This window comes from Marmota monax, unplaced genomic scaffold, assembly GCF_021218885.2.
Source record: "Marmota monax isolate L192 unplaced genomic scaffold, Marmota_monax_Labrador192_F-V1.1 WCK01_AAM20220418_F8-fsc00075, whole genome shotgun sequence".
In the NCBI taxonomy this organism is placed as follows: domain Eukaryota; kingdom Metazoa; phylum Chordata; class Mammalia; order Rodentia; family Sciuridae; genus Marmota; species Marmota monax.
In genome coordinates, this window is record NW_026694772.1 from 3,619,089 (window position 1) to 3,640,508 (window position 21,420).

General features: G+C 33.9%; 1 protein-coding gene across 1 annotated transcript in view; it reads right to left on the reverse strand.

Annotated features, from left to right (window-relative positions):
* The window catches only part of Il1rapl1 (interleukin 1 receptor accessory protein like 1), a 1,313,791-nt gene that overhangs the window by 42,552 nt on the left and 1,249,819 nt on the right, over positions 1-21,420 (reverse strand). The window contains exons 7-8 of the mRNA XM_046425318.2: positions 11,953-12,085; positions 9,853-9,998 (exon numbers count right to left, since the gene is read on the reverse strand). Coding sequence (XP_046281274.1) covers positions 9,853-9,998; positions 11,953-12,085 — 279 coding nt within the window. The remainder of the gene's footprint in view (positions 1-9,852; positions 9,999-11,952; positions 12,086-21,420) is intronic.

Genomic DNA, 21,420 nt, shown 5'->3' on the forward strand with positions numbered 1-21,420 from the left:
CAAAGTTCGACATACAGGAACTGCTTATTAAAAGTTATATCTTGCATTTTATGACCCAGTTGTGCCACTTCTCAACCAAATGCTGGAATTCATAGTCCTATAAATGCATAACCATCTCCCTTTCCCAAACAATGTTGCTTTAAAGCACCAGAATGGTGAGAGACATCCCTTGGGAAGTAGTGACTTAACTCTAAAGGATACTTAACCAGATGCTATACCCATAGCTGGCACTCAGTGCATATTTTGTTGAATGGGAATGACTTGTTGCTTTTCATGAAACAGCATTTTATGAATTATCTCCTTTGAATAGTGTGCAGTGAAGTGAGATTTCAAGTGAGATATGACACATCATCAATAAATGGTTTATTTGACCTAGAAATAATGTGAATATAAAGGTGGATCTGAGAAGGAAGAATGAGTGATTTTTGACAGGTGGTAGCCCAAAATATGCTCTCTTGCTTATGCCCTCTGATCATACATGTCAAATTCTGCTATGTATGTACTAGTTGATTTGGGTGGGCTTCCTGCAAATGTTTTAAACTGAATTATTTTTTTCTAAATAACCTGTTTGTCATTTTTTGATACAAGGATGTAAGTTCCAATGGAGTCCCTTGGCCCTCACTTCACGCTAATTTTTGTTTTATAGCCTCATTTAGATGCTAGACAGATACCTGTTAAAATGAATTAAACTTTAGGATATGTTGGCAGAGTTTATCTTGTTTGTGCTATTTTTTTTTCTTTTTTTTGCCTGGTTTGCAGCTATATGGGCAACCAATAATATGTGATCATTCAGTCCCCATACTATGACCACCCTTTCTCATTAAATGTAAATGAAATTTAGTGGAACGTAAAATGGGAAATTAGTAATATAAACTGTTTACCAAATATCTTTTTGCTCCTTGGTAATTCCTATTTGTATAGGTTGAATATAATATACAGCCTATTAGCATAGGCTGAAATATATATATATATATATATATATATATATATATCTCCATATGTATGTTGCAAAATTCCGAAGTGTATTTTTAAAACAGGGAATGTAGGAACTTGGTCCAACAATGAGGGCCCTCTTTATTTAAGAGGTTAATTATTTTAATACTTGAAGAGAGTGGCCTCTCAAACATCTCTCTGAGTAGTGAATGCATTCTATAAGGCACAATTTCATTGAATATGTGAGGCAAGTAACCTCATTAAGAGTAGAGAGTGAGAGCAATGTACCAATGTTTAAAAAAGTTCAAAGGTGTTGACCATGTAAAAAGAATGAGACAATTAGATGGAAATAGTCCCACTGACTATACTTGTATTTATTCCTTTCTCACAGAAACAGTGAACTTAAGAAAGCTAATTTCTCATTGTGTATTAGATGCTACCATGTTTTTTAGAAGAATCTGTTGTCTTGGCAAGGGCCTTAGTATGCCAGTTGTGGTCCACAGACCAGTAGAAGCAGCATCAATAAGGAACTTTATTGAAATTCAACTCTTGAGTTTCACCCCAGATTAATGAATGTGAATTACGTTTTAACAAGCTCCCTAGGTGATTTGGGTGTACCATAAAGCTTGCAACCACTAGTATAGGGATTTCTAGCTGATGCCCCAAGAGTGGAAACCCAAACAATCTAACTTGTCTATTCCTGTAGTATAAACTCTTATTATGTTGAACATTTAATTGAATTTGGTGTGATTTTGTAGGGTTTTCAAGGTGAAAATATTTGTGCATCTATTTTGAATTTCCCTGATTTCAGTAGCTTAGGTGCTAAAAACATTTCAAGGAAGGAATTGAGTTTCTGATATCCATAATGTATAGCAATAGTTCTCAACTGGGAACAATTGTATGGTCCCTGTCCCTGGATATTTGACAATGTCTAGAGACAATTTTGGTTGTCACAACTATGAAGGTACTATAAACACCTGATGGGTAGGAGCCAGGGATGCTACTAAACAATGTACAATGTACAGGACAGCACCCATCACAACAAAGAATCATGTAGACAAAAGAGACAAGATTGAGAAACCCTACTGTATGTAGATTACTCAGAAAACATTTAATCAATTCATTCATCACATTTAGTAACTGAAAATAACAGAGAAATAAAAGATCTTTATCGATAATTTAACATTTAGTTAGAAAAACAAGAGTAAAACAATAAAGCAAGTGAGGAACTTACAGTAACTATGACTATGTATAAGTAAATACTTAAAGGCTTTGGTCAACATGAATGATAAAACTTTGAGTTTATTAATACTGTTCTTCTTTTTTCATGTTTTTTTTTTTACTTGTAGATGGACAAATACCTTTATTTTGATTATTTGTTTTTATGTGGTGCTGAGGATCAAACCCAGTGCCTCACATGTGTGAGGCAAGCACTCTACCACTAAGCCCCAGCCCCAGCCCTGAGTTTATTAATTCTTATGGCCTGATATTGTTTTTGTCCAGAATCATACCCTTGTTATTTTTATTAAATGAGAAATAAGTTAATCATTACAGACAGTAGTCATTTTTTTCCCAACAAATATGCCTCTTGGAAATTGTTCACAGGGAAGAAAATTGAGTGACCAAATTGACTGAAAGTCAAAACTAAGTTTGGTGGTAATCAAATAGCTTCATTGGAATGTCCCTTATCAAGAAGCTCAAGGGTACAAGATTTTTTTATTGAACAATATAGACAATTTGTGTAACTGACATTTATCATAGCCTCTGTGTATGTTTGTTTCAGCATTAGTTACCAAAAAATATTATGAAGCTGATGCTTGCTGTTTAGTTGTTTCACATAATTGAAGAGCAGAGAATCAAGAAAAATGATATAGGATGGAAAAAAAATTGACCGCAAAATGTCAAAGTTCTGATTCAGAGATGCTACAGCAACATAACATTTTGACATTGCATAAGCTAACACTCATTACAAGTTAACTTTTTCATGGACACCAATTTGGCTCTTAATGGACCATTGCCTTTTTAGGGCTATGTTCCCATATAGAAGGTAGGATATTTTGATAACTGAGCCAGGTTTGGCTTTTTAAAAAATATATTGATTTTATTTATTCTAATTTGTTATATATGACATTAGAATGCAATTCAATTCATATAATACAAATAGAACACAATTTTTCATGTCTCTGGTTGAATACAAAGTAGAGTCAAACCATTCGTGTTTTCAAGGTTTGGCTTTTAAATATTCTGAAATTAGTGGTGAAAGATGTCAAATGGCCAGCATCAAAGAGAGGTTTACAAAATTTTATGATTTTACTGAATTACTCAATAAATAAATGTACTAGACAAATTAAAAACAAGGATGAGGCACGTATTAAAAAGGTGATTCATTAGAAGAAGAGATAAGGAGTCCACTGGGTTTAAATTCATCCAGTTTTAAAACAATGCATCTTAAGTGATATATATGTTAATTATATTACTAAAGATATTTTGAGGACAATGGAGTTTATTGAGCAAGTCTAATTCCTATTGATTGCATTCTTTGTAGAGAAAAAGAGAGTGCATACAAGAAGTAAAATGGTTTTGAGGGGAATAGAGAAAATCTAGATGTTTACCATTATTAACTAGTGATAAGTCTCTCAGATAGTTACATTGCCATTTCCTAAACTACTTTGTGATGAATTGCCATATTATTGTAATCAATAAAAACAACATAATCATTCACAGAAGAATTGTTAATGAAATCCTTGGTGTGACAATTTCAAAGTCAAACATTCACTAGGAAGCACAATTATATATTAAAAATGCTTGATATCAGTGTAATTTAAAATGTAGTTGATGGCATTCCAAATGATACTGGTCTTCATTTTCTATTCATTTAATTTTATGAGTGGTTAGCACAATGCCAGTCATATAGTATGTTCTTAATAGTCATTAAATGTATGAATAAATGAATGAAGCTTTCCTATATGACAGCATATTAAAACCAAAGTAACTCTATGAAAGTTCAAATTTAGAATTGATGACTCAAAATTGCTAGAGCTAAAACTGACCATTTTAATCAAAGATAAATTAGAATTCAGGGAATTTTTAATGGAAAACACAATCGATGCATCTTCATTACCCAGAATATCACGTAGCACAGAAATCTTGTAATAGCTTGTTAACATTTATTGGATGCTAAGTATGTCAGTCACTGTGATAAGTATTGACATATATGAGTTCATTTAAACTCACAGCTGCTCTTTGTGATAAGACTTCTTATTACTCCCATTTTATGGAAGAGAAATCTGAGGCTCACAGAGATGGAATGGTTTTCCCAAGATAGCACAGCTAGTAAGAGTTTGGTCTTGAGCACAGTCAGCCTTGCTCCCAATGTAACCATGGCTGCTCCTTTGCAAATTGTATTTTGCCAGGTTACTTCCCTTGCATTTGCCCTTTACAAATTCACATCCCATCCCTTTGCCTGGCATTCCAAATTCTAAAGAGAGGCTACATCTTAATGTTTAAGATCTTAACTGCTAAATAATCTTTCTTTACATTTTCAGAAACCACAACATCTGGTGACCTTCAGATAACATCAGAATGTGTAATGTCACTTCTTATTCTTTAATTTTCTGTATAAAAAAAACACAAAGCATGTAAATTGCTGTGATGTTTAGCTTGTAGAAAAGTAGTATGTCTGTCTAAGCAACTACATGAACTAGCTTCAGGAGGTCAAGGTGGATTGAGATATTGTGACCAGAGGAGAGAAAAAAGAGACACACTTCCTGGAAGACAAAGACCTTGCTCAGCACCTAATCTTTCTGCCCATTGCCACCCTAATCCTTCTTTCTCTTCCTGTAAAGGCCCTTTGTACCTTTGAGTTCCCTAAATGGAGCTTTGAGGATGATAGCCCCCTTCATCTTCCAGGGTCCTGGCCCTTGAATAAAATTGACTTCCTTCCTCTGACTCTCATCTCTTGAGTATTGGCTTTCAAGTGGCGAGAAGCCAGACCTGGGCCTAGTAACACTGGGTACATGTCTTTCATCACTATAGTATTTGGCTACAGATAGTAAACATGTCCACACTGTGAGGTCATCCAAAGTGAGAGTACAGATGAAAGATAAGTAGAACAAAGAAATTCAGTACTAACTGATGGATGCAGGATCAGGTATGCCTGAGGCCAGAGCACAGTGCTGCTGGATATCCATCTGGATTATTATTTGAATCAGAGAAATGGAAAACATACAAAATGGAGGCATCAGGAAATGTCAGAATTGGAGGAAAACTGAAAATCAGCATCAAGACACAGAGTAGCCATGAGAAACCAAGCAAAGTCATCTGGGTAAAAGATTAAGAGATGGCATCAAGATGCCAAATTCAATCAAGTATGGGCAATGAGAAGCATAATAAATAACCTGATAACTAATGAATCAACACTTTATTTTGATTCTTTTTGAATCCAGGATCTAACTCCCAAGCTTGCTAGGCTGGGGACTGTCAAAAAGGACTGAATAGAAGCTCTGAGCTACAGCAGAGAGTAAGAAATAGGGCAGTTATAGACCAATAGTTCTCCATGGACCTTGTGCTTTCATTCCTCAACTCTCTTTCATTGCATGTGTTAGTACTCTGTATAGTAAGTAAAATATATCTACATTGTATATCTGGCATGATTCTAACTTTCCAAATATCTTCTCTGGTGCAAAAAAAATTGACAGGTTTTTATACTCTCAAGCAAGATTTTTTTACTGGTCAACAGTTACTAATATGGTATTATGTAAAAATGTGGATGTGTAACCGATGTGATTCTGCAATCTGTATTTGGGGTAAAAATGGGAGTCCATAACCCACTTGAATCTAATGTATGAAATATGATATGTCAAGAGCTTTGTAATGTTTTGAACAACCAATAAAAAAAATTTCTTGGTGGATTTTCAGCTGGCTTTTTACAAAATTAAGACTCTTTTATAAAGATAAAAGGCTAATGCAGGATCCAGCCTAGCTCAAATGTAGATTCATTTGGTAGATGGAAGTGATGTTTCAAATGAATCTATGCCACCCACTACAGGGCTCTGAAATCATGTTATTATGTCAATAATAGAGAACAAAAGGTTAAGAGTAGAAGAAAAACACTTAGATAACTTTAGCAAAGGTATGCCCTGCTAAAGTTCACCTGCCAGAACAGATGGCTGTTTATTGTGTACAAGATCTGTGTCAAACAAATGTTGTAATATATTTTTTCAGTGAGTTTTTCAAAAGGAAGACTATAAATTAAGAAATTGGGGAGTCAATGACAAAAACACAAGATTAATAGTGACAGCTTGCAGTAGTTTTTGTGACCCTTTGTTCTCTAAGTTATATTGCGACTCATCTGATAATTAGATGATTGCTAGCATGAAGAAATTTTACTTTCTTAGGGACCCTCTGATCAAATATCCAGACCTATGGGCTCACATATGCTGAGTCTGGCCCTTTTGAACCAGGCAGGGGTGATGAAGTTGTAATGATGTCATATGTTGACTGGTGGGATTATTCTACATGATAATGAGCCCTTCAAGAGCCTGAGTTTACATCTATTACTGCCTTTGCAAATTGATGAGTCATTAACTCCAGCTCCCTTAAAAGGAAAGCACCCACTGACTTTAAGAGGGACTTTTACAGTATATAACTTTGAAGTATTTTCTGTCATAAAAAAAAAAAAATGGTACTGGGGATTGAACCCAGGGTAGCTTTACCACAGAGTCACATCCTCAGCCCATTTTATTTTTTTATTTTGAGACAGGGTTTCATTAAATTGCTGAGGCTAAACTTGAACTTGGGATCCTCCTCTCTCAGCTTCTTGGGTCACTGGGATTATAGACCTCTCCCATTGTGCCAGCTCTTTTTGACTTCTTAATGCTTTAATTTAACTTAATTTTTCAGTACCAGGGATTGAACCCAGAGGTGTTTAACCACTGAGCCACATCCCCAGCCCTTTTTATGTTTTATTTTGAGACAGGGTCTCACTAAATTGCTTAGAGCCTCACTAAGTTTCTGAGGCTAGCTTTGAATTTGTAATCCTCCTGCCTCAGCCTCCTGAGCCACTGGGATTACAGGTATGCACCATCATGCCTGGCTTAATGTGTTCATTTTAATCAGAACAAAATGCTCTTGATATACACACAAATTTAAAAAAATAAAAAAAAAAAAACAACATGTAAGACTTAAATATTTAAAACTGAAAATTTGGCCACAATTTTCTTTTCCATGTTTAAGGAATCAGACTTTGCTGGAAAGTTTTTTCCAGATAATTTCCTTGATTCCTCAATCATTTGTTCTTCTATAACTAGAAGCTTTTGTAGCTTTGGGCAAATTAATCTCAGGCTAAATCTGGTAAAATATCCTGGGAGGTTTTGACCCTTCCTGGCTCTGTGCCTGTCTGCAAAATCAGAGCTTAAATAGCTTTACTCTTAGATACTATTTGTTTTCCTTCCCCTCTCCTTGTGATTGATTGCTATTTAACTGATACCCCTATCTTGCCCTCTAGAGAAACATGTTGTCCAAAAAAGCAGATTTTTATATGTTCAATATAACATCTCTCTACTACTTCTGTTCATAAGGAATAATTCAAATTCTTCAATTAGAATATATGCAAGAGAGTGATAAGAATGTTGGAGCCAGGCATGGTGGTGCAAGCCTGTAATCCCAGCGGCTCAGGAGACTGAGACAGGAGGATTAAGAATTCAAAGCCAGCTGTCAGGATCTGTTCATGGGTTCCATGTGGGTGACTGTGCATGGAAGCTTCATAGATAGAGACATCTGGTGTCTGGGAATGGCCAATGGACATTTCATCTGGTCAATTGCCCAGGGACAATGTGAATCTCTTTCCTGTTCTGCCATGGCCCACACAGCACCTAAGATGTCAATCAACCTTCTGACTGCAAGACATCATGAATTAAGACTCTGCCCTAGAAACCTTATCCCTGCCTTTGATGTACCCCTTTAAATAAATTACTGGAGCCATTTTCCCTTTGTCTAGTTTCAGAACCCATGTGGACTAGATCTATCAGGGGCTTCACATCCTGTGAATATATTCTGACTATTTGTGCTTTGTTACTAATTATCTGAGATTGTAAGTTTTAGGATAGCTTGGACTCCTGTGGGTAAGAAGAACCCCCCCCCAAAGATGCTGGCCATCATCCCCCCACCCCTGAATGCCAGCCTCAGCAAAAGTGAGGCACTAAGCAACTCAGTGAGACCCTGTCTCTAAATACAAAATAAGGCTGGGGATGTGGCTTACTGGTTGAATGCCCCTGAGATCAATCCCCAGTACAACTACCCCACCCCCCAAAAAAAGAAAGAATACTAGAAGGGTTTCATGCATACGAATAAAGAAATGAAGGTCCAGCAGGTTTATGGTGACTGTCATTCAACATTTGAAGGGCTATTTTTGGAAAGAATATTTAAAAGCATAGAACTATAGCCATTGAATAAATGGTGAAATAGGGATGCCTTTGAACAGCATCCCCCACTCCCAATGATAAAATGGGTTTCCTTGCGAGGGAATATAATCCAATATAAGCTGATGGGCCACTTGGGAAGATGTTATGGAAGGATGAGAAGGTAAGTTCCATGACATTTAAGTTGCTTCTAATCCTGAAAAACTATTTCTGTCCTTGTATATCTATGATATTTCTACTCAGATTCCTTTACTGATTAGCTGCATATTAAGCTACAGAAAGAATCATATTGCTAGATGCAATATACATTTCTCCTTGACTCACATCCCAAAAGAATAGACTATTTTAATATTGTAATCACCTTGACAACAGAGATGTCTATTTTAATAGCTTTCAGTAATATTATTCAAAGGAATCTCTCACCCAATAAAGTAGGGGAAAGTCTTCATGTTCTCTTTCTTTCCAAACCTCAAATAGTCTAGGATTAAACATGTGCTTTGAAATTAAAATCATTGTAAATTTGCTGAGTAAGAGAACATCAAGTGTACTTATCCCAAAGACTAGAAAGTTTTACTTAGCATAATGTGGAAAAATATATTTTTCTTATGTAATGTGCATGCAAAATGTTACTGAGTCAAAGCATGCCTCACATATTACAATCATCTCTAATTTAAAACAATTCAATGTACACACACATACACACACACACACATATATATTTAACCCTTTATATAAGGTGATGGGGCTGCTGTGAAGTCAGAGTTACTATGGCAGATGCTACACTCAACCATGTCCTATATTACTTATAATAAATTATTGTTAATTATGGGAGGACATTACATTTATAAAAGTTACACAATGTAGAAAACTATCAAGAAGAACTGCACTGGGAAATTAATCACACATGGTTCTTTCACTAGAGGGATAACTTTCCAGAAATGTACACAATCTTTGATTTAAAAACATTTAGTTTATTTTTAATAACTTAATGCCTATTTTTGATAATAATAAGTACCATTTAACTAAATATTTTCTGCATATAGATGCTATGTCACGTCCTTCAAGTTGATATCTTTTATCTTTTATCTTTATATCGTATCATTCTATATATCAAGAAACGGATGCCAGGGGAAGTTAAATATCTTGCTGAATATATTTTTTAATACCTTTATTTTATTTATTTATTTTTATGTGGTGCTGAGGATCGAACCCAGCACCTTGCACGTGCTAGGAGAGCGTTCTTTCACTGAGCCACAACCCCAGCCCTCTTGCTCAATATTATACAGTATTAAATCAGAGCAAGGATTCCAAATTTGACTCTAGAACTGGAGCTAATTCACTCATCCTTGGTACTCTCTTTCTTGATGATCATAACACTAATTTATTGTTTTTATTTTGTATAAGTTTCTGTATAAAAATAAAATTTATTTTTTTGTGGTTCCAATGATTTGCCTCCACTGTATGCTCAGTTTATCACTCAAGTGTAGAAAATTGCACTTACCCCGTTTATGAAGGAGGACGCTGGCATGGCGACGTCCATTTCCATTTTCAACATAACAAGAGTAATTTCCCAAGTCACCCTCTTCCACAGAGTCCACAATTAATGAGATAGAAACTTCTTGTTCTCCAAGATGCTCCTTAAGAATTCTAAAACATAAAGCAAAACGAAACAAAAAATCCCACACAAACATATACATACACATACATAAAAAAGAAAGAAAGGTAGGTTAATCTGAATGTAATATGAAATTATCTACAGAATCTGTGCTTCAAATGTGGCTCTGGATTGATGCTAGGATAATTAAATTATATCATGCCCTTTTTTTCTTTACTTCTAATGAGGAAGCTTGTCTTTGTAGATGCTAATGAAGTTGCAGTTAATTATCTCTCTTAGCAGGACAATCATAGTGTCATAATAAATAGGTGAAAGAGACCTTGAAGAAAAGTTTATAAATTGCCTTTCCTTTAAGAAGAAATATGATATGAAGGGAGACAAGAAATTTTAAAGTCTTAGGTTGGAGCCCTAATTATATATCAGGCCAATTTTTAAAAAGAAAGAAAAGAAAATTTCTAAGCTATTTTGATGTTTCATTTGAAACCTTCAGCCTGACTTCCATGAATAATACAACCAGTTGCCTATTTTTTTTTAAAAAAAATGAATTTACAAACCTGTAGATTAAAAGTTCTGATAAGCATTTAACTCTGACATTTTAAATGACTGATAAATGCTAACTAACCTCACTGTTAGATAATTAGCAATCTCTAAGAGTAAATGGAAAACTTCTTCAAACTAGAGATCCATTTGCCTGCTCTCAATGTTTGCCCTCACCCTCCTATCTGTTTGATAATTCATCTCTGTGCAGCACTTCTTAATGCAGAAGTAAAGAAAAATACCTTTCTAGAACCTTCCCCAGACACACACAAAACTAAAGAGAATAAAAGCTAGAAGGATATGGTCCCTCTTTAATTGTAGCATTTCCAAGAGTGTGGGTCAGAGAAAAGAGTGTAGTAGGGTAGTTTTATGTATGAAGAATGGCAGAGGGACATTTTTAGTACACATTGGACAATTGCCCATCCAGGCTTTCCAGAATCCACTTAGAGCATTCCAGACTGAGATATTCTTGTATAATGGTTGCCAAAAATAAGATTCCAATAGAAGTAATCTTATATGACAGCTTGTGTGTTTTTATTTTTTATTGAAAAACATTTTCTCTTCTACATTGGATAAGGTTTTAAAAGTCTTAACATTTAAAAAGAGAACCATGGTTTAAATACATCATATATATATTAGAATATGCAACCTTTAGATGGGAGAAGGTTTAGAAAGGATCATTATTATTTTGATTTAGTTATAATTATGAGTATCTTCTTATTTATGTCATGATTAAAAATAAGTATTTATGCCTAAGCATAAGTTTAGTCAAAATTGAATGACTTGATACTCAAAAGTAAGTTAATAAATACGTAGGTACATTGAAAAAATAAAGAGGCTAAAGCATTAATGCCTTCAAAATAGATGGTATTTTAATTGGTTGGTTCTCTTCATATTATTTCTATTAAATAAATATTTAGACCTGAAAGTCAGACTGAGAAAGATTATTAAAATGTTTTATAAATCCTTTGTCACTCCATCAAGTGTTTTATATTCTACTTTGTATCTTAAATATATAAAAACATAAAAGGAAATGATGGATATTTTGTTTGAGTCCTTGTGTCTTGTTCATGTTTCCTCTCAATAATTAAAAAAAAAAAGCTTTTACAAACAAAAGGCTCACTGATTTTTTCAAAGATAGAATGGGCTTCTATATTTTCTATATTTAATAGTATTTTAGTCTCATATTAAGTATATTCTTTAGTGAAACACATCTTTTAAAAGTTCTTTTAAATTCTTTGCAAATGGAATTCATATTTTACAATTCCATAATCAGTTTCTTAATAGAACTTTGTTTCTTTGTCCTCAAATATTATAGTATTTTAATTATGATAATAGGAAACAAAAAAAAATCACTTTTGGGGAGTGAGTAGTTAACTTTTTATTCATTCACAGAGCAAATGATAACTTGAATGAATGTACAAGTTAAAAGAAAAAAAATTATTTTACCTAATGTCACTTTCCCAAACTCGATTTTCATCAAGATCTTCAATAAACTTCTCTCCTTTCATCCAATAAATTAAAGGACTGACATCTCCACTGTACCCAAAAAAAGCTCTGCAGGTTAGATTAGCCGAGTCACCTGTGGAGAGAAGTGATGGAAATGTGTCATAAAACTATTTGTACACACTTATTTTAGGCAAACTGGAAGGTAACATTTTGAACACTTTGTTGATTTAATAAAACATCTTTATAAAAGTTTCAAAAGCAAGTTTCAAATCAGAATCATGATATTTTTTCAGGTATTTTCCCATCTTTGTTAAATTTATAGAATGTGTGCTTTTTTACAGAATTGCTTATTTAATGGAATGAGAGTTACTTATAAGATTTAGAAGAAGACCAGTCAGTTATTCTATGGAATGTTCTTCCAATTAAGTTTACCTGATGTTTTCTCATGATTAGATTGAGGTTATGAATTATTGGGAAGGATACCACAGAGGTAATGTGCCCTTCTGGAGGCATGATATCAGAGGGTACATAACATTCATAACTACAACATTCTATAAGGCAGTTAGGAAATGTTTCTCAGTCTTTAATGCAGGAAATGGAAAGGGAGCACACTGTTTAGCTGAAAAAAAAATAAACTATAAATCTGGGAAACCAAGAAAATGCTGTTAAGAATTTTTTTCTTTATAAAGAATATCATTTTAATACATCTCTAGATAGAAACATGTATTTAAAAACAAATAAACAATTCATGTTAGTAAATGTTTGGGATTTTCATTAGAGATAAAATCAACAATACTACTGTGAATTTCACTATGCTGCTCAGGAAGGACTATTATAATGGTGAACACAGGTTAGTTGACTACTTAATAAGGTAAGTGGAAGTCCCACACTAAAATTGGAAGTGAAGTTAATGCCTGCAGAATGGTTTGTGCCATTTTGTAAATACCTGGTTTACCCAAACCTCAGCCAGCACTACAAAACTAAAATATTCTAACACACAATAGTTTTATGATCTTGCTGACTTGAAATTGAGTCAGAAATTGGGAGGTGATATGGGGTGAAGTAAGAGCCTACTCCAGTTGCAATGGGGAAAGGGAAATCTTGAGAAAACTTTTTCAATTAGTTTTAGCCATATATTATGAGATATTACTAGAGGGTCCTGATAACTCTATAATTTTAAAGTGCAAAGAAGGAAATTCCTCAGTACTGGAAATCTCAGAAGTATGTTCTGAGTTATATTATTAGTGAACATCTTTAACATCTTTCAAAATTGTGCTTATGACCATTTCTGCAACATGAACACAGAGAAAGGCAAAATTCATTGAGATATAATTGCTTAGAAAGCAGGCATGGGTATTTTGTAATTTACTTCTACAACAAAAAACATTTTTTTGGTTAAAATTAGTCTTGTTCTCTTAATTATGTGTGTTGGATAAGAGGAGTTATTTAAAAACTTGCTTTTATAATACTTTAAGATGGCAAATTATAATCCTTCTGCTTTTATCTTTGTTCATGTCCACATGTTCTCCAAGAGTTTCCTCGCCGACTTTGATTCTATATATAATAGTTACCACTGATGACCACATAAGGCAAGTCCAGAAATTATCTAGCAGCTTTTAAGAGGCAAAATGGAGCTTCTAGAAGGATCTTTCATTATTAGTTATTGTATGTAAATATTCTTGAAATATTTTAATATGGAATTCCTCTCTCTTTTGGAGGATATTTACACAACAAAATGGATAAATGAATATCAATTTTACTGACTGGGAGTCAACTACACATTTCTATGGAAAGTATTGACCAAAATTATAAAATACTCTTAAATATCTTATGTTTTCATGAGAACATTAGTTCTTTTTATGTAACTGAATTACCTGTTATACTGTCAAGTAGTCATAAATTCAATAGCAAGTTTCAAATCAGAATCATGATATATTGCAGGGGTTTAAAAAGGTACATACTGGGCATGGTGCTTCACACCTTAATCCCAGGGGCTCAGGAGGCTGAGGCAAGAGGATTGTGAATTCAAAGCCAGCCTCAGCAAAAGCGAGGCACTAAGCAACTCAGTGAGACCCTGTCTCTCTATAAAATACAAAAAAAAAAAAAAAAAAAAAAAAAAGCTTGGTTGAGTGCCTCTGAGTTCAATCCCCTGTACCAAAAAAATAAAAAATAAAAATGTATCTATAAATAATTCATTTATCTGTGATTTAAGAGATCAAGTTCAAGTTTTGAGGTGGGACTTAATGCTTGGAAATCATAAATAGAAATCTCTAGAGATTGACTAATTTTACAATACAATTTTGCTAAATATGGGGACTTATAAATATTGATCACACTATTAGAAATTCACCCTGATATTTCTGAACAGAGAGGCAACTTGAAGTACTCATTGGGACTTGAATTATTCTCTCACATTATCCTTCTTTCTCAGCTAAACTACTTTCCATTTCTTTAACTTGCAGGCCTTGTTATGTCAAACCTAGGAAATGGCTCCTGCACTCATGAGGATAATGTTGTGCTTTGTTAGTCATCGAGGCTCATGTGGGGTCTTTGAATACCCACTTTGCTTTGAGCTCCAGTACTGAGTATATCTGCAGTGCCATAAAAGCACCTAGAAGAACTCCACTCAGACTTGGGTTGGGCTTCTTCTTGTGGATCAGAGGGTGCAATTCATGGAAATAATAGACAAGAATGGAAGGATAAAAACAGATAAGCACTGCAGGCAAATAAGAAAGAGCATTGGTAAGAATTACTCAGGGAAATATAGGGGAAATAAAATGAGCGCAGAGTGGCTGCAGCAGAAATATACATGGGAGGCTGGAGTAGAGCAAATACTGAGGGTGAGGACAGAGCAGAGCATTGATGAGGCTAGAGCAGAAGCAGCCCTGTTCTTCTATGTAGGACATGGTGAAGAGTTGAGGCTTTCATTTAAGAGCAGCGGAAAGCTGGGGAAGGGTTTCAAATAGAGCACAGACATTATCACATTTATCTTCTAAGGGAATCATCTATCTTCTAAGGGAATTACTCTTACTGTATTTTCAAATTTGGGATTAGATCAGAGAGAATTGAGAAGGATTAAGAATGTTACAATGCTCCAGGATCACATAAGAAATAGTCACAGCAAAGATCAGATTATTTCTATATAATTTAGAAAAGGACAATAACTGCAGAGCATTATGATGTTATCAGTGTGATAATAGGGAGCATATCAAAGTAGAGACTAATAGATAATATATTTTTATTTATATATATTTTTGTGTATGTTTTCTATGAGAGAGGGGGGAGGAATTGATTGATTTGGGGGAGCTGCCAGCTGCTTCTCAATATAGGCAAGACAGAAAGTCAATTTGAGCAATGCTGTTCTGTGAAGAGATTTTTCAGTGGTTCCTCTTAATTGTACCAATTTGTGTTACTGAGCAAAAGGCACCACTCTCTTTCTTGTGCATAGTTTTGCTAGCAAGCAACACACTAGAATCCCAGTGGAGTCAGTCCTTAGAGAAGGTTGGTGAAGTCAAGTTCATATCTGAGATTATATGCCAGAGTCTAAATGTTGCTGAGAAAATCTAGGTCCATCCAGTACTGTTTATTAGGGAAACGGTGACCAATCAAATATGCTTGAGAGCTGTGACCTTGGAGCCCAAGTGCATATTACCACGTGTTTGTAACAGGGAATGAAGGTCAGTCATCCCTTTCTCTTAGGCTGAACCAGGATTTGGTAGAAATTCATGGGGCAAGGTGGGGCCTCAGGAAAGATGGTGTATGTCCACACAATAGGAGCAAATACATAAGGAAATAAGAACAAATAGTCCTTAAGAAAATAAAAATGATGTCACTGTGTTTATACCTTGGGCTAATTAAGTGGATTACACTTTTCTTGGAATTCTCTTCATTTTCAACTAGTATACTCCTCATCCATTAAGTCCCAACTCAAATAACACCTTTCCAAAAAAAATCTGGTTTTCCTTGTGAAAAAATGTTCAGTCTGTCCTTTATTTTTCTATTCCTATTGGAATGTACTTGTATTTCATCATAATATAGTCCTTGCAGTATTTGCTGTGCTTGCATGTCTAACCTAGCAACTAGAGTATACATTCTCCAAAGGCAAAAATTATATCTGTATTTGCCTTTGTATTACCAGGGCTGATTATAGTGTATTGAATATATTAGAAACTCAATAAATAATTTCAAGTTAATAATTTGCTTAGTGTCTTTTGAACTTTCATTTTACCTTATTTTCCCCTTTCAAAATTTCATTCATTAAAGACTACATGTCTACATATCTCAATAGACCAAATCTATCTTGTAAACTACCCTTCTCATTGCAAAAAATGATCTCCTCATTCAGGTATTATTTTAGTGGTGTGTTGGAGATGGTCCTTACCAACTTGTACTAAATTTTCAGAAATTCTATAAGCAGGTTATTAAATACAGTCATTAAAAATTAAATTATGGGCCAGGTACATTGGCACACTGCTATAATCAAATGACTTGGGGGGCTGAGGCAGGAGGACCATTAATTCAAAGCCAGCCTTAGCAATTTAGCAAGGCTGTGAGCAACTTAGCAAGACCCCATTCAAAATAAAAAATAAAAAAGGGCTGGGATGTGGCTCAGGGTTAAGCATCTCTGGGTTCAATCCCAAAAAAGTAAATAAATAAAATAAAATAAATTATGGGCCAGGTGTGGTGACATACAACTGTAATCCCAACTATTACCAAGGTTGAGGCAGGAGGATTACAAGTTTGAAGTCAGCCTCAGCAACTTTGCAAGGTCCTAAGCAACTTAGGAAGGCCTGGTCTCAAAATAAACTAAAAATAAAAAGGGTTGGGGATGTAGCAGAGTGACAAAATTCCCATGGGTTCAATCCCCAGTACCAAAAATAAATAGATAAATAAATAAATAAATTATAGGATGCGGTGTAGCTTAAGGGTAGAAAACTGCCCTGACATGCATGAGGCTCTGGGTTTGATCTGCAGCACTACAAAAACATTAAATTACAGGAAAACAATGAAACAAATTATATTAAAATAGATACTCAAAAGTTATTTACAGGGACTGAGGTTGTGGCTTAGTGGCAGAGCACTTGCCTCACACATGTGAGGTGTTGGGTTCGATCCTCATCACCGTGTAAAAATAAACAAAATAAAGATATTGTGTTCATCTATAACTAATTTACTTTTTTAAAAAATAAATTAATTATATTTACAATAGTATCTACATGTTGGAAATACTATATAATGGTGCACACCTGTAATCCCAGCAGCTTGAAAGGCTGAAGCAGGAGGATTGCAAGTTTGAGGACAGCCTCAGCAACTTAGAGAGGCCTGTGGTAACTTAGCCAGAACGTGTCTTAAAATTTAAAAAATAAAAAAGGGCTGGAGATGTGGCTTAGTGGTCAAGTGCCCCTGGGTTAAATCCCTGGTACAAAAAGAAAGAAAAAAATACTATATAATATTATACTACTGCACAATCAGTGACAGTAACATTATGTTCATAACTTAAAATCAGCCATGGTGGGAGTATTTACCCTATAAATTGTCAAATGCAATGAATGAGGCTAATGATTTATTATTTATTATTTTATTTATTGTCTATACTTAAAATAGTGACGGGAATAGCTTAAATATTGTGACAGAACTTCATTTGGGGAGCCAATTATAAAACAGTTACCAGTATACTACTATATATATATATATATATATATATATATATATATATATATATATATCCATACACACACACACACACACACACACACACATATATATATATATATATATATGTATATATATATATAATTTTTATTTTTGCAGTACTGAGGACTGAACCCAAGGCCTTGCACATTATAGGCAAGTGCTGTACCACTAAGTCACATCCCCAACCCTTTGGCTATTATGAATACTTCTGCTCTGAATATTTTCATACAAGCTTCGAAGAGAACATATGTTTTAAAATTTCTTGCATACATACTTGGGATTGGAATTGTTGAGTCATGAGACAATTTAATATTTAAATCTTTGAGGATGTGCAGAACTGTTTTTCAGTGGTTGTGCCATTTTACATTCTTACCAGTAATGTTTGAAGTTTCTAATTTCTCCACATGCTTGCCAACATTTATTATTATCTGCCTCTCTAGAATACTCCACCACTGTAGTCATTTCAGATGTCTTCACTTTACTTTTTGAGCAGTCCCTCCCCTCCCCAAGACTAAAAAGTAAGTCTATGGTTAGCCAGCAGGACACTAAGCATATGAGTGAGTCTATCCTTTTTGTCTTTATAACTGGCTCTTCTCTTATCCTTATCAAATAAGTCCATGTTCTGTTTCCCCTCATGTTGTGGCATAACTCCAAGTAAAACCTCTTTTGGATGATTTTATTTTGCCTATTTGTGATTTCTATCTCAAGAATATTTCTATTGGACCTGGTTGGACTCACAGCTGGTAATACTGAGGGGAGCTGGTACTGACAGTTGCCAGCAGCCAGAGCTGATAACACCAAGGGTTATCACCAATACATGTTGCAGCCAGAATGTTGCAGACAGCTGCCAAAACCTGCAGGAAAAGCTGCTGGGAGAGATGCTAGCTCCAGCTATAGGAGGAGTTGTTAGCTCAAGCTGCAAGAACAACAGGGAGAAACCTCTAACACTAAGCACTGGAAACCACTGGCACTCAAAGCTCAGAGCTGCTAACATTAAAGGAGGTATACCTTTTCTACCCAAGATTTCTATTTGAATTGAGCAAAGGAACCCTTAGATAATTGGTAACAGTATCATCTCCTTTCAATTGCATAAAAGTACACCTGTTGGTCTTATTTGGATATGAAAATGTTTTAAAGGATCTGCTGATGCAATAAGACATGAAAAAAGCAATGTCATGTTTTGAAAGAACCATAAAATTATTATTTATAGATAATAGAATTGCCTCCTTATGAATTCAGAAAAACATTTGACTTCCTTTGAAAAGGAGACTTTTCATTTTCTAACAAAGTTTAAAATTTTCCACCTGTTATAATATTATTTTGTATTTGTATTCCAAAATATAAAAATCTGTATGGTTTGAGTTATACTAAACAGAAAACTCATGCTAAAAATATGACACCATCCTGTTGGACACAGTTTAGATGGTAATGCCTAAAGAAGAGGCTGCCCAACCTCTAAATATATTTGAGTAGAACTTTAGGTCCAGAAAAAAAAATACCCTTAAGAAAGAGTCAGAATATGCAAAACAATAAGCATTAACTCTATAATCATTAATTCTAAAAAGTATTAATTCTAAAATTATTAAAATCTTCCTTATGACTTTTAAAAATTAGATGAAGTCTGCCTCAAATTACAGAGGGGTCTGCCTCAGCATATAGGGGAATCTACAGCCATAACCATTGACAAAGGCAATTTAGAGGAAAAAATTGGAACAAATTATCGGAGTAAGTTTGATAACCTTGGTTATTTTTTTGACTAGATGATTTGTAGATACTCAATGTTTTTTACTTAAGTAATATAATTTAAAATTATTTTTATTTATTTTTTACATACATGACAATAGTGAAATATGTATTACACTCATTATTACTCATTAAAATTATTTTTAATCTTATTTTTAAAAAGACATTGAATTATTTTCATAATTTTTTCATCCTCAGTAAGAAAATTCTGTGGTTAGCTATGTTCTATGACATTTAAAAGTCAAAAATACATGATTTACAGTTACTAATCAGAAAATTGAAGAGATCTTATTTATACCAGCAATAAATAATCAAACAATTCAACTCCCAAGGTATATTTTTAGATTTAATGTTATTGCTGACAAATTCCAATAAAATGTAGAACTCAACAAAATTATGAAGTTGCTGAACAATTATCCTAAAGAACTATAATGATGATAGGACTAGACAGTATGTTGTTTGTCCAAACAAAGAAAAATTTTATTTAAAAACAATCTTAACAACAAAATTGTTTTTGTTCCATAGGTAGAGATACTGCATATCTCTTTGACATCAATTATAGTGCTTAGAAACAGTACCAAATTTTATTCCAAGCAATGAGTTATCAGAATTGAATATAATCTGGAAACAAGTAAGTAGTTTCAAAAGATACAAAACAGGAGTGTGAGGTTTATTATACAGTTAAATATTATTATATAACAAATATACTCTTTAGGGGAAATATATTATTTTGTAATGTGTATAGGAAAAGTAAATTCTTAGAATTTTAATCTAGAAATGATAGAGAATTTCTACTTTGACAAATATATATATATATATATATATATATATATATAAATTTCAGTACAATGAAAAAAAGAAAATTAAAACAGTGATTACGAACTTTGTTATGTTTGTAATCTAATGTGTGTCTGTGTTAATAGTAACCTTCCCCAGAGTTTCTATGAAAATCTGCCACTGATTATTAACATGTTGAATACCTTGAATATCAATCTATTAATAGTTGTTCTAGGTACCATGCTAAGCATTTATAGATTGGTATTCCAGGTATTTGACTTGTTAATAATCATTGTCAGATTTTGATAGAAACTCTGGGGAAGGTTACTTATTGCAGTTCCTAATACTGCCATTAACTTTCTTCCTTTTTGCAAAATTTTACTTTCATATCAGTTTTTATTTTATCCTCTTATGTATTCTATATTGTTATTTATCTTGGAGAAATATGACTTCAGATGTTGCTTTTTTTTTTTTTTTTACTTAAACCAGTGAGTCCCAAACTGATTGTCAAAAAATTTAGCTTCATTCCTTACCAGATTTTGGTAAGACAAGTTTAGAGTGTTCTAGGGTTTTGAATTTTTAACAAGAATCTCCAGGTCATTTTCATGCAAGTGGTTACAGTTAATTGTCTAGAACAATTTATTTTTACCTTGGACTTTTTGTATAAGGTAGAAATGGAGCTCAGAAAAACAACTAAATTGAAAATCTTTAGGACAGGGCCCATAAGCAGGAAGCAATGTCAGGGTTGCCAGGGAAGAATAAAGCAAAAGAAGTTTCACAATAATAACAATGACAGGTAGAGTAGTAACTGGTGTTCACAGGGATGTACAAATGTCTCACTGAGGAATCAATCCAAGCTGCAAAAATATAGTCTCTCTCCAAACAAATGTAGAAAGAAATGTTTTTCAATGGAAAATTACTCTTTGGTCTATGATGCACCTCTCTGGGTTATCAGATTATTGCTCTTTTTTTGTTTTCCAGCTATATTTGATGCTTTATAAAGTGTAGGTAACTGATAAATATGCGTATTCTCTCCTTTCTGACAGTGATTTAACTGACTCTCTTCTCTCTCCCTTAATCTGCAATCTATGGAAGAAACAATGTTATCCCCAGTTGCAATTGATCTCAATACTCCCTTACTCCTCCATGTAAATTTATTGTTTTGACTTCTTCTTTGAACCTGGTAAGACATCTGCTTAGTCCCCTCATATCCTATGAGAAATATTTATATGAAAACTTATCCATTCTTATATT